The 13,195-nt window shown below is 51.6% G+C and overlaps 1 protein-coding gene across 2 annotated transcripts in view; it reads left to right on the top strand.

Moving 5' to 3' along the window:
- Positions 1–13,195, top strand: part of PRDM15 (PR/SET domain 15) — a 70,575-nt gene that overhangs the window by 34,337 nt on the left and 23,043 nt on the right. For both annotated transcript variants that reach the window (XM_027546761.1, XM_027546771.1), the window contains exons 6-11: positions 373–474; positions 760–984; positions 2,465–2,585; positions 3,971–4,152; positions 4,266–4,360; positions 4,700–4,787. In XM_027546761.1, coding sequence (XP_027402562.1) covers positions 373–474; positions 760–984; positions 2,465–2,585; positions 3,971–4,152; positions 4,266–4,360; positions 4,700–4,787 — 813 coding nt within the window. The remainder of the gene's footprint in view (positions 1–372; positions 475–759; positions 985–2,464; positions 2,586–3,970; positions 4,153–4,265; positions 4,361–4,699; positions 4,788–13,195) is intronic.

Genomic DNA, 13,195 nt, shown 5'->3' with positions numbered 1-13,195 from the left:
GGGCTCTAGGATGCCTTTTTTTTTTTTTCCTTGAAGTCATCAGTGTGTGTGGAGGGGTGTGTGTCTGTTCCCACTGGACTGGCTTCTGTGAAGAGGGTACATTTCCTTGACTGGTGCCAGCCCTGCCTCAGACTGGTTCCAGTTCTCCGTGCCCGGTTTCCTCATCTGTGAAATGGGGATGCTTACAGGCATGAACGAGTCCCTGTGGGTAAAACTCTGAGAACAGTGTTTGGAGGGTTGGATTTGCTCCCAAGAGATGGCAGTTGTCACCACTGTCATTGTCACCTCCTATGGGGCAGGTGCGCCCTCCACTGGGCTGGGCAGCACAGAGAGGAACTTCTGGACCTTCTCCCCCCACCTTGTCTTTTGAAGCTGCAGGCACCCCAGAGAACAGCACCCCGGTGGAGGCAGAGCCCAGCCAGTGGGTGTGCAAGGTGTGTTCAGCCACCTTCCTGGAGCTGCAGCTGCTGAATGGTAAGGGGCAGGCGCCTGCTGGGCCAGACGCCAGGGAGTCTCCGGATGCGTTCACCCAGACGCGCACTGTCACTTCCATCGGGGAGGGTGTCAGGATTCCCCTGGCTCCTCTCCTGGCCTGTGTCCCGCGGGCCTCCTCCCAGGGATCTGTGCTTTGTCTTGAAGTCCTCTGTGTGTCCTCCATCTCAGCAGAGTAGTTCAGTTGGGGAGAAGGGTAGTGGGGGCTCTGTTTTTGTGGCCTAAGTGTTTTCAGCCTGGTGGATTCATCATAAGCATCTTCTGCAGAGCACCTGTTGGGCCACTTGGAACAATCCAAGAGCGGCGCCCCAGCCGGCCAGCAGGAGTCAGCCCCGGAGAAGGAAGCAGATGTGCCCCGGGGGGAACCTGCTGAGGTTCCCAAGACTGTCAGTGCCACCAAAGAGCAGAAGAAAAAGCCTCGAAGGGGAAGAAAACCCAAAGCATCCAAACCAGAGCAGCCTCTAGTCATTGTTGAAGGCAAGGAGCCAGCAGGTGAGGGTGGTCCTGGGGGAGGAGCCAGCTTGGGGGCGTGGCCATGGGGAGGAGCCAGTTTGGGGCGTGGTCCTGGGGGAGGAGTGATGATAGCAGGGAGGGGCCTGAGGCCATATTGCCTCCTTGCCAGGCAGGAGAACTTGGTCCAGAGTCTAGAGGGAGGTGCTGTTTAAGCCCTGCTCTTGCTGTGAACCAGCTCTTTCGAGTACAGCTTACTCCCAGTGCGTTTGGTAGAGTGCGTGGGCTGTGAACTTTGATAGGCGGGTTCCCCATTGTAGGTGGTCGTCTGGACAGAACATTTCCATCTCCTCAGCCACCCATCCTGGGAGCTCTGTGCTCAGCATCTTCCAGGCCACATGTGGAAAAGACTTGTCCACGTTGGGCTTCCCACTTTCCTTCGGTGCCGAGTCATGTCGGTCCATCATGTGGGTGCTCCAGCGTCTGCTCCCTGTCTCCTGTGAACGGACATGCAGCTGCACTCTGGGCCATGGCTAAAGGTGTTACTCTGACAATATAGTAGCTTCAGTTGAGTTTGGAGGGAACCTGGTCTCTCGGGTGAGGGGTCCCCACGAGGCCACGTCCCCTCAGACCTCATGGCCTCACCAGAAGTGCCACCAGATTCTGGCGGGTCTGGCATGTAAGGACCAGACTTGATGCTCAGACACTCGTGAGTCCCCTCACTGCCTTCCTCACTGACCACCCACTGGGCAGTTTTTCTTCTTGCTGTCTGCTGTAGCCTAGGATTTCTTTGTGAGTGACAAGAAATTTTTGTTCTCTCTCAGAGTTAAAGAGAATTCAGAGGAGCAGCCCTCAGATAATATTCTCAGGAGAAGTGGTTTAAGCTTCCCCTGGACAGTCTCTGTACTTCTCTATAAACAAGAAGAAAAGACAGAAAGAAGTGAAAAACTTATTAAGTGATTATTTCACTAATTATTAGTTGCGTTAGGAAGACACATCATAGTAGGTGAAGTAGATAAATCTTTTTGTGTAGTCTTCCCATATTTCATTTGTTTAGAGGGTCAGTCCTGGGTCCCTATTACTGTGGTCATTTGGTATTTAACTCTTATAGAAAATGATTATTTGCTTTTGAACATACGATGACTTGTGTAATTACAGAAATTAATACTCCTAAATCTCTGTCAGGATGAATTTAATAAGTTATAAGACCCTACTATATATCAAAGTGTTTTGTTTTAGGTGGTATGAAAAGGGATTGAAATAGAGTTATGACTCCTGTGGTTTTAAAAAGAATCACAGATTCCAACTCCAGTTTTGATTTAAGAATAACATTTTGCTCTTTTCAATCTGCAGGCAAATGTGTGGATTCTAAAGTATTGCTGTTTTTTTCCCTCTGTCAATCTTGTGACCCGTGTCTATGGCATTGGCCTGGCTGCCGCCCCTTGGGCCTGTCATCTGGGTTCAGCTGTGTTCTGTCCACGGCCCCAGAAGTGACACAGCTTGTCTTGTCCCCTCCTTGCAGAGCAAGTGACAGAGATCATGACTGAGGTCGAGCCCGTGACTGTGACGCCAGATGAGCGGATCATGGAGCTTGTTCTGGGAAAGCTGGCCGCCACCCCCAGCGACACCAGCTCAGTGCCAAAGTAAGTCCCAGCATGGCACTCGGCCTGGCTTCATGGGCAGCAGCGTGTGGCGGCTAATCCATTTCAGAGGGAAAGCCTGATGAGAGGGGATGGTTTACTTCTTATGGGAAATGCACATGCATGGGGAGCAGCAGGAATGTCCTGGAGCTCAGGGAGTTAATAGTGCAGCCTCCGTGAAAATAGATGAGAAAGCCTTTTTATTGTTGTAAAATACACATAGTATACAATTTATCATCTTAGCCATTTCTAAGTGTATGGTTCAGTGTTTTCAAAAACAATCACGTCTTTGCAGAACCTTCCATCCATCTCCAGAATTTTTTCATCTTCCCCAAGATGAAACTCCATCCTTATGAAATACTAACTCCCCATCTCCCCCTCTCCAGCCCCTGGCACCCACTATTCTGCTTTCTATCTCTGTGACGACCTTACAGGAGGTACTCATGTCTCTCAGGACCTCGTATAACAGATCACACATGTTTGTCCTTTTGTGACTGGTTTACTTCACTTAGTGTAATGCCCTCGAGGTCCATGTGTGTTGCAGCAGGTATCGGAGTGTCCTTCTGGTTTAAGTCGGAACACTACTCCATCATGCGGGAGGACCACACTTGGTTCATCCACTCTTCCACCAGCTGATACTTGTGTTGTGTCTAACAAGGCTGCCATGATGGAACAGTTTGTATCTGAACTTCTGTAAATTTAATATTCTGCATTTCTCTTCTTTTTGTGAATGAGGAAAATGTTTGTTTTAGCTATTATTCTTGGTAATTTTTGCCCTGAAGTTGAATAAGCCTGTGACAGTTTTTAGGTCCTTTTTGGAGTGCATCCTTCAGTGTCAAAGCATGCCTGGTCCTAGACAGTCCAGGAAGCTGTGCAAAAACAGAGCAGAGCAGAGCATTGTCAGAAATGGTGAGCGTGACCTACTTATTCATGCTCCATCTTATTGCCCAGAGGATTTCAGTAACTTACTGTTAGAAACACATTTAATAGGGAGAAGAAGTTTGAAAAAATCAGGTTCAGGGAAGATATGAAACAGGGTAGATAGAGGCAAGTGAGGAAAGCAGAAGAGATGGGGTCACTCTGGCCAATGTACTAACTGAGGTCCAGGCTTCTGGTGACCAGAGTTAATGCCGAGGGAGATGAGTGGCTGGTGTGGAAAAGCTGAGTGATGCCACCGCACATTCAGGGTGTCTCCCTTCCAGAGACATTCAGGGTGCTCCCTTATCCAGAAGCCCCAAAGCTGGGGGACACCTGTGCCCAACACTCCCCTCCGGTGTCGAGCTGGGAAGATTCGACAGGCGCCCTTTCCAGGATGACTAACCTTGAGCTTCTCTCCCCAGCGACCCTGCCTCCCGCCCACCTCACCAGCCTGTGCGTCTCTCCCGCAGGTTCCCGCATCACCAGAGCGGCACCATCACCCTCAAGAGGAGCCTGATCCTCTCGAGCCGGCACGGCATCCGGCGGAAGGTGGTGCGGCAGCTGGGCGAGCACAGGCGGGTATACCAGTGTAGTATCTGCAGCAAGGTCTTCCAGAACAGCAGCAACCTGAGCAGGCACGTGCGCTCGCATGGTGAGTCCCTGCCGCCGCCATGTCCGCCCGGGGGCCAGGCGGCGGCCCCAGGCGGGCACCGCGGTCTTGGTGCGCCTGGAGGAGTGACGTGCTCGTCACTGGCTTGTCCTTAGGTGACAAGCTGTTTAAATGTGAGGAATGTGCCAAGTTGTTCAGCCGCAAGGAGAGCCTGAAGCAGCACGTCTCGTACAAGCACAGCAGGAACGAGGTGGGTGGTGGAGGAGAGAAAAGCAATGATGACTGGAGAGTCCCGGGCGAGGGGAGTGGGGAGAGGGAGCCGGAGGGGCCGAGATAGGCCGGGGCCTGGCAGGGTGCTGCCGCGGATCGGGGAGGAGCCGGAGGCCAACGTGGGCACCGAGGTCACCTGGATGCTTCTCTTTCCAGGGCAGTGGGTCAGCCAGGCACGGTTCGTGTTTCTAAGCTGGGCAGGAGGGTAGCAGAGGGAGGGAGTGTGAGACACGACATTGCTGGAGCAGCTCCTTTGAGGAGAGGGTGTCCCAGCTGCCCCACTACTGCCCCACCCCCCACCCCCGTCTCCTCCCATCAGGTCGACAGCGAATACAGGTACCGCTGTGGCACCTGTGAGAAGACCTTCCGCATCCAGAGCGCGCTGGAGTTTCACAACTGCCGCACAGGTGAGCGGCCCCGCCCAGCACTGAGGCTCAGGTACCTGGCGGGGTGGGAACCAGGTGCTCCAGCAGGGGGTGAAGGTGAATTTAACTGGTAACCTCACCTTTAAGATTCTGCTCCATTTGGTTTGCTTTCAAGCAGCTGTTAATGCTAAGACATGCAGATGGAGAGTTCCCATTTAAAAGAGAATTTATTTCCTACTATTCATCAAAAGCAGCTACATATGGTTGCATTTGCGGCTTCCCTGGTGGCGCTAGTGGTAGAGAATCCTCCTGCCAATTCAGGAGATGCAGGTTCCATCCACAGGTTGGGAAGATCCCCTGGAGGAGGGCCTGGCAACCCACTCCAGTGTTCTTTCCTGGAGAATCCTATGGACAGAGGAGCCTGATGGGCTACAGTCCATGGGGCTGCACAAAGAGTTGGACACGATTGAGCGACTGAGCATGCCCATGGCTGCATCTGAGACTGGGGAGGTTTCATCCTCACCAAGAATGTTGAGCGGCCGAGGAGGGTTTGTTCGGGGATCAAGGGAGAAGTACGTGCCGAGGTGGGGTCACGGCTGGAGGAGTGGGCTTCTGCCTCCTTATCGGTAGGACCTTCCTCAGCCATCCACCCTCTTCCCTCCATGGGCCCACCCGTGTCTGGCAAAGGCCTGGCTGTTCCCTCTCACTGACTGGTTTTGCTCTGAGCCTGCCTCTGTCCCTGGTCTCCACTCATGACCTGGACCTTCGTCTGCTTGTGTGTGGCTGATGCCATATGCTCAGACCAGCCTGTGGCCAGGATGGCTTGCTGGGCCTAGCCAAGCATCCTGAGCTCAGTGTCTGGCCAGCTCACAGCTGGTGAGCACACATGATGTACATAAATCCCTGAGGATGGCCAGGACATGGCTGTGCGGGGCTCAGCCGGTCAGGGTGGCCTCTGTCTGGCGCCCCGTGGGTGAAGGCTCGCTGCCCCCCATCCCCACCCTGGGAGGATGGGCACCGGGGAGGGTCACTGTTGTCTTTTCGGCCCCTATTCTCGGAATCATGGCACCTGGGCCGGGGGGGTGGGAGGGGGCACTGGTGGCAGCCGGCTTGGACACTTGCCAAGTTAGCACTTAATTCCGAATCCCCTTCCATTGACCCTCCATGTGGGTCCCTGTTCACTCTGTGACTCTGTGCTGATTCTTGTTAAGGTGCTGGCCAGTCCTCATCTTGGGGCATCCTTACCCATCATATCCAGCATCGCTGCCCTCCCCGCCGGCGCCTGCTCCTGCAGGCTCTGCTCTGTCCCTTTGTTTGACTCACATGCTTGTTCCACTCTGCGGGCTTCTGTTGGAAACCAAGGCTGTTTCCTCCACCCACGGTGGGGCTTTTCTGAAGTGGCAGGTGAGTCTTGTCTCACTTGAGCTCAGGCTGCTCTGCAGCGTCAGTCACGGGGTGAAGCGGACTTGGAAGCTTCCAGGTGGATCCATATAATGTGCCCCGCCACCTGCAGTCTGCAGTCGTGTGCCCCAAACCTGGGGAAACCCACCAATTTTTGATGTCACGTCAGTCAAATTGTTCACTTAGGATGGCTTTCTTGCTATTGTCTGGAACTCTGCATTCACTTAGGAATATCCTTCCCTTTCTCCTTTGCCTTTCACTGTTCTTCCTTTCTCAGGTATTTGTAAGGCCTTCTCAGACAACCACTTTGCCTTCTTGCATTTCTTTTTCCTGGGGATGGTTTTGGTCACCACCTCCTTCACAGTGTTACAGACTGTCTGTCATTCTATCTGCCTATTACTATCTGTCTGTCTACAGGTCTGTCTGTCACTCTATCTACCAGATCTGGTCCCTTCAGTCTATTCATCACCTCCACTGTATAGTCATAAGGGATTTGATTTAGGTCATACCTGAATGGCCTAGTGGTTTTCCCCACTTTCTTCAATTTGAGCCTGAATTTTGTAGTAAGGAGCTGATGATCTGAGCCACAGTCAACTCCAGGTCTTGTTTTTGCTGACTGTATGAACAATGCAAAGAAATAGGGGAAAACAATAGAATGGGAAAGACTAGACATCTCTTTAACAACATTGGAGAGATCAAGGGAACATTTCATGCAAAGATGGGTACAATAAAGGACAAAAACAGCAAGGACCTAACAGAAGCAGAAGATATTAAGAAGAGGTGGCAAGAATACACAGAACTATACAAAAAAGGTCTTAACGACCCAGATAACCACGATGGTGTGATCACTTACCTACATCCAGACATCCTGGAATGTGAAGTCAGGTGGGCATTAGGAAGCATCACTACGAACAAAGCTAGTAGAGGTGATGGAATTCCAGCTAAGCTGTTTCAAATCCTAAAAGATGATGCTGTGAAAGTGCTGCACTCAATATGCCAGCAAATTTAGAAAACTCAGCAGTGGCCACAGCACTGGAAAACGTCAGTTTTCATTCCAATCCCAAAGAAGAACAATGCCAAAGAAAGTTCAAACTACCACACAATTGCACTCATTTCACACGCCAGCAAGATTATGCTCAAAATCCTTCAAGTGAGGCTTGAACAGTATGTGAACCAAGAACTTCCAGCTGTACAAGCTAGATTTAGAAAAGGCAGAGGAACCAGAGATCAAATTGCCAACATATGCTGGATCATAGAAAAAGCAAGGTAATTCCAAAAAAAAAATCTGCTTCATTGACTAAGCTAAAGCCTTTGACTGTGTGGATCACAACAAACTGAAGAATATTCTTAATGAGATGGGAATACCAGACCATCTTCCCTGTCTCTTGTGAAACCTGTATGCAGGACAAGAAGCAATAGTTAGAACCGGACATGGAACCACGGACTGGTTTCAAATTGGGAAAGGTGTACATCAAGGCTGTATATTGTCACCCTGCATATTTAACTTATATGCAGAGGACATCATGTGAAATGCAGGGCTGGATGAAGCACAAGCTGGAATCAAGATTGCCGGGAGAAATATAAACTCAGATATGAAGATGTTACCAGTCTAATGGCAGAAAGTGAAGAGGAATTAAAGAGCGTCTTGATGTAGGTCAAAGAGGAGACTGAAAAAAGCTGGCTTAAAACTCAGCATTCAAGAAACTAAGATCTTGGCATTCAGTCCTGTCACATGACAAATAGATGGGGAAAACGTGGAAACTGTCAGATTTAATTTTCTTGGGCTCCAGAATCTATGCGGATGGTGATTGCAGCCATGAAATTAAAAGAGACTTGCTCCTTGGAAGAATAGCTATGACAAACCTAGATCAGATCAGATCAGATCAGTCGCTCAGTGGTGTCTGACTCTTTGCGACCCCATGAATCACAGCACACCAGGCCTCCCTGTCTATCACCAACTCCCAGAGTTCACTGAGACTCACGTCCATCAAGTCAGTGATGCCATCTAGCCGTCTCATCCTCTGTTGTCCCCTTCTCCTCTTGCCCCCAATCCCTCCCAGCATCAGAGTCTTTTCCAATGAGTCAACTCTTCGCATGAGGTGGCCAAAGTACTGGAGTTTCAGCTTTAGCATCATTCCTTCCAAAGAAATCCCAGTGCTGATCTTCTTCAGAATGGACTGGTTGGATCTCCTTGCAGTCCCAGGGACTCTCAAGAGTCTTCTCCAACACCACAGTACAAAAGCATCAATTCTTCGGCGCTCAGCCTTCTTCACAGTCCAACTCTCACATCCATACATGACCACAGGAAAAACCATAGCCTTGACTAGATGGACCTTTGTTGGCAAAGTAATATCTCTGCTTTTGAATATGCTATCTAGGTTGGTCATAACTTTCCTTCCAAGGAGTAAGCATCTTTTAATTTCACGGCTGCAGTCACCATCTGCAGTGATTTTGGAGCCCAAAAAATAAAGTCTGACACTGTTTCCGCTGTTGCCCCATCTATTTGCCATGAAGTGATGGGACCGGATGCCATGATCTTCGTTTTCTGAATGTTGAGCTTTAAGCCAACTTTTTCACTCTCCACTTCCACTTTCATCAAGAGGCTTTTGAGTTCCTCTTCACTTTCTGCCATAACGGTGGTGTCATCTGCATATCTGAGGTGATTGATATTTCTCCCGGCAATCTTGATTCCAGCTTGTGTTTCTTCCAGTCCAGCGTTTCTCATGATGTACTCTGCATAGAAGTTAAATAAACAGGGTGACAATATACAGCCTTGACAAACTCCTTTTCCTATTTGGAACCAGTCTGTTGTTCCATGTCCAGTTCTAACTGTTGCTTCCTGAACTGCATACAGATTTCTCAAGAGGCAGATCAGGTGGTCTGGTATTCCCATCTGTTCCAGAATTTTCCACAGTTTATTGTGATCCACATAGTCAAAGGCTTTGGCATAGTCAATAAAGCAGAAATAGATGACAGTGTATTAAAAAGCAGAGAGATTACTTTGCTTACAAAGGTCCATCTAGTCAAAGCTATGGTTTTCCAGTAGTCATGTATGGATGGGAGAGTTGGAGTATAGAGAAGACTGAGCACCAAAGAATGGATGCATTCAAATTGTGGTGTTGGAGAAGACTCTTGAGAGTCTCTTGGACAGCAAGGAGATCCAACCAGTCAATCCTAAAGGATATCAGTCCTGAATATTCATTGGAAGGACTAATGCTGAAGCTAAAGCACCAATACTTTGGCTACCTGATGTGAAGAACTGACTCATTGGAAGAGACCCTGTTGCTGGGAAGATTGAAGGCGGAAGGAGAAGGGAATGACAGAGGATGAGATGGTTGGATGGCATCACTGACTCAATGGACGTGAGTTTGTGCAAACTCTGAGAGATAGTGAAGGACAGGGAAGCCTGGTGTGCTGCAGTTCATAGGGTCGCAAAGAGTGGGACACATGTTAGCCTTAGCGAGCAAGCAACAGTCAGATGGGCCTCAGCTGACCTTGGTGCCCAGTGGGACGATGGCGCCCCGTGTGGCCACGCTCGGTTCTGCACGAGCACACTGGGTGAGTGGAGGGTGACACAGGTCCTGTTTGGTGAGACTGGCTCAAAGCCGAGGAAGAGAAGTTGTCCTTTTTTTATCTTTATTTCTCTGGACACAAATGAAACAGAATGTATGCAGACAAAGCAGCAGTTGCTACACGTCAGCAGAAAATTCTGTTAAAACAGATGCTTGTGGTTCTTTGTTATATAGAAGTACCTGAGCAGCAGTGGATTGAAGTGTAATTTCTCTGTAATTTCAAACGTTAGAAGTTTTGAATGGAAAACAGGATAAACTGGGAACTGAGCTGATTTGTGTAATATATATTTGCACCATTATACTTTTATATAGTACTCACCTTAGGACAATGTATCTTCCATAGGCTGTTAAGTCAGGGATTTGTGTGAGCTTTGAAATGATGATTTCTTGGGCTTTTCTCAAGGACAGCGGAGCCTGTCCTGGGTGTGAGGAGGCGTAAGTCTAACTCTTGTAAATGGCCCTCATCTGCTCTCAGCCTTTCTTGGGAGTTAGAGAAGAGCTGAGGTTCACGTCTAGGCCATCGGGCAAGACAGAGCCACCTGGGTTCCCGTGCAGCCAGCCCCCTGGAAATTCCCCATCCCATGTCCTGCACACTTACCCTTCACCAGAGCCTGCGTGTCAAGCTACACTCCCAGGCTTGCAGGCCTTGGAGTTGCCTGTCCTTGAGACCAAAGAAAGTCCAGAGACAGCGACAGAGACATTACCTTACACGTCAGAAACATAGGCTCTGAAGCCACAGCTGCCTCTGCTATACACACACACACCCCATTTATAGGGGGAGATTGCCTTCAGGTTGGCTTGTCAGTTACCAGGGAGTCCAGCAGCTGGGGCACACCCCTTCCAGCCCCTCAGGTTAACAGCCAGGACCAGCACGAGGGCAGGTATTTCCCTTGAATGAACTAGCAGGTGGAGTCTTTCTGGCCTAAAGATTAGGACAGTCCCTAGCTGAGGCAGAGGGCGAGCGGTTCATGTGAGTGGAGGTGAGACAGATGCTGGACAAGCAGGAGGTGGACAGAGAGCCGGAGGACGGCCGTCCCGCGTGGCCTGACCACACACCACATAATAGGTATTCATTCTCAGTTGCTGCATTTTGTCAAAAGACCAGTGTAGACCTCGAGGGCAACAGGATTATGGGTGGGAGAAGGTTGTCCTTGAGCGCCTGTCTGGACTCCTGAACTGGTGACAGGTGGATGCCACGGCGGGAAAGGCCGCCCGAGCTGACAGCCTGGCCCGACAGCTGCTCCAACTCCACTGTCGCTGGGCGGAGGCCACCTCTGTGGGTTGGGAAAGGTTGGAAGTGGGTCGTCTCCATTCGCTGGGAGGGACTCATTAGGGCGAGAGGGAGCTGAAGTCCAAGGGCTGCACTGCACTTTGCACGGCTGTCGGGTTCCATCTGGGGCTTGTGGGGCCAACCTGCCCAGGAGGGACGCTCACCTGTGTGGTTTGGGAGGCCCAGGATGGGTGGGGCCTCCAGTAATCTGCTGGGATAGCACTGTAGGGGGGTGCTGTTCAGTCGCTCAGTCGTGTCTGACTCTTTGTGACCCCGTGGACTGCAGCACACTAGGCCTTCCTGTTCTTCACTATTTCCCAGGGTTCGCTCAAACTCATGTCCACTGAGTCAGTGATGCCATCCAGCCATCTCATCCTCTGCCATCCCCTTCTCCTCCTGCCCTCAGTCTTTGCCGGCATCAGGGTCTTTTCCAGTGAGTCGGCTCTTCACATCAGGTGACCAAGCATTGGAGCGTCAGCTTCAGCACGCTGTATGGTGTGGCCCTTCACTAAGCAAGATGGCAGATGCCCTTGTCTCTGGTCTTGTTCCTAAGAATCAATGCTAGGGAAATCTAGTTGGAAAAAAAAATTACCAAGAACTACTAAATTGTCTGGTATCAAAAACAATGAAGAAAATTGTGATACATGAACTGAGTAGAATATTGTGTAGCTGTTAAAATAAGTCTGAAAATCTTCACATGCTAAGTGCCTGTGCTGTGCACACATGCACAAACCCGTGTACAGGGCACTGTGTGGACACCCCTGGGCCTCACGGGGCTGCACACTGGGGTCAGGAGAGAAGTTAACCGCTGAGTCTGGAGCTGACTGGCTTGTAACAGCTGGGGGTGCTGCCGGCATCTGGGGCGGGGGAGGCCAGGGATGCTGCTCAGCATGCCGACTGTGGGACACCCCCACCACCCATCCTCCTCCACTATGATCAGCCCAAGTGTCTGCAGTGCACAGGCTGAGATTCTGGGATGGGGGTCCATTGTGAAGCAGAATGAGAACCCCAGTCAGAATCAATGTAGAAAATGAAACTTAACTCTGGGATTGGTGCACTCAGCACACACTGACTGACCACGGGAAGTGGTCAGTGGGCTGTAACCAAGGGCCCAGAGATGAGTGTGATGCAGAGCATCCTCTGGCCCTCACTCCGGAGCAGGAAGCACACTGTCATGCCCACCCACACAGGCGACAAGGGACAGGGCTCCTGGGTTGGAGGAGGGCCAGTGGGTAGTGGGGACTCCCTTATGGGGCTGGTTTAGGTGACAGACCCTGGCAGGTACGCGTCCTGGCAGGAGCAGGGAGGGTATGGGGGTTAGGGGGTGACATGAGATGGGGGAGCAGGGGGCCAGTCTGAGAGGAGAGTGCTGGCTGAGATCCCCTGGCGGAGGCCAGGTGGGTGGGACCAAGGTGGACAGCTGACGAGAGGCCAGGGCCTCGCAGGTCCCCCGATGGCCCCTCTGTTTGCACTCATGGGGAGCAGATCCTCAGGGCTAGGGGGGTGGGCAGGAGGGCTGAGGGGTGCCCTGCTTGCCTGGAAGGAAAGAGCAGGGTGGGGACTGTCAGAGGCCCTGGTGGGCAGTTTGGCCACCTTTGGGGAGGAACTGGGGGTGAGGCTGGGATATTGGCCGTCGGTATTTCCAGAGCCTTCATTAGGGGTAGAGGTGGAAGGTATGTGTCTCCTAAAGGGGCCCTAGGAACAAGGCAATCTGTTTACAGGTGGGAGAAACGGGGGATGTCTATGTGCGATGGGGGAGGAGCCCATGGAGGGCCAGGTGGGAGAGAAGGGGCAGGTGATAGCTGGGCTCTGGGGAAGCTGAGCCTGGGTGGGGTGGGGGGAAAGAGGGGCTGGGGGGCTGAGCCTGGGCTGGGGTGGGGAGCTGAGCCTGGGCTGGGGTGGGAGGCAGCTTGTCCGAAGTGGGTGTGGGGAAAGCAGGGGTGGGGGCTGCGGTCAGGTTAGGGGGTGAGGGCCCAGGCCTTTTGCCTCACTAGGAATCCCCAGATGCTGTAGATGTGTGTCCTGGGGGTGAGGGGATGGGCTGGGCAGTAGCTCTGTCCGCTCTGCACATGCCTCAGGCCTGGCCGGGCAGGGTGTTTTCTCAGTTCAGATGGTGGCGGCAGTGCCTTTTCCTGACTCTGCCCTTCCCCTCGGCCTCATTGCCAGCCCCAGGGGAACGAGCGCTCAGTGTCACGCACCTAAAAGCC

Source organism: Bos indicus x Bos taurus, chromosome 1 (assembly GCF_003369695.1).
Source record: "Bos indicus x Bos taurus breed Angus x Brahman F1 hybrid chromosome 1, Bos_hybrid_MaternalHap_v2.0, whole genome shotgun sequence".
Taxonomy (NCBI): domain Eukaryota; kingdom Metazoa; phylum Chordata; class Mammalia; order Artiodactyla; family Bovidae; genus Bos; species Bos indicus x Bos taurus.
This window is presented reverse-complemented; position numbering and strand designations above follow the sequence as displayed.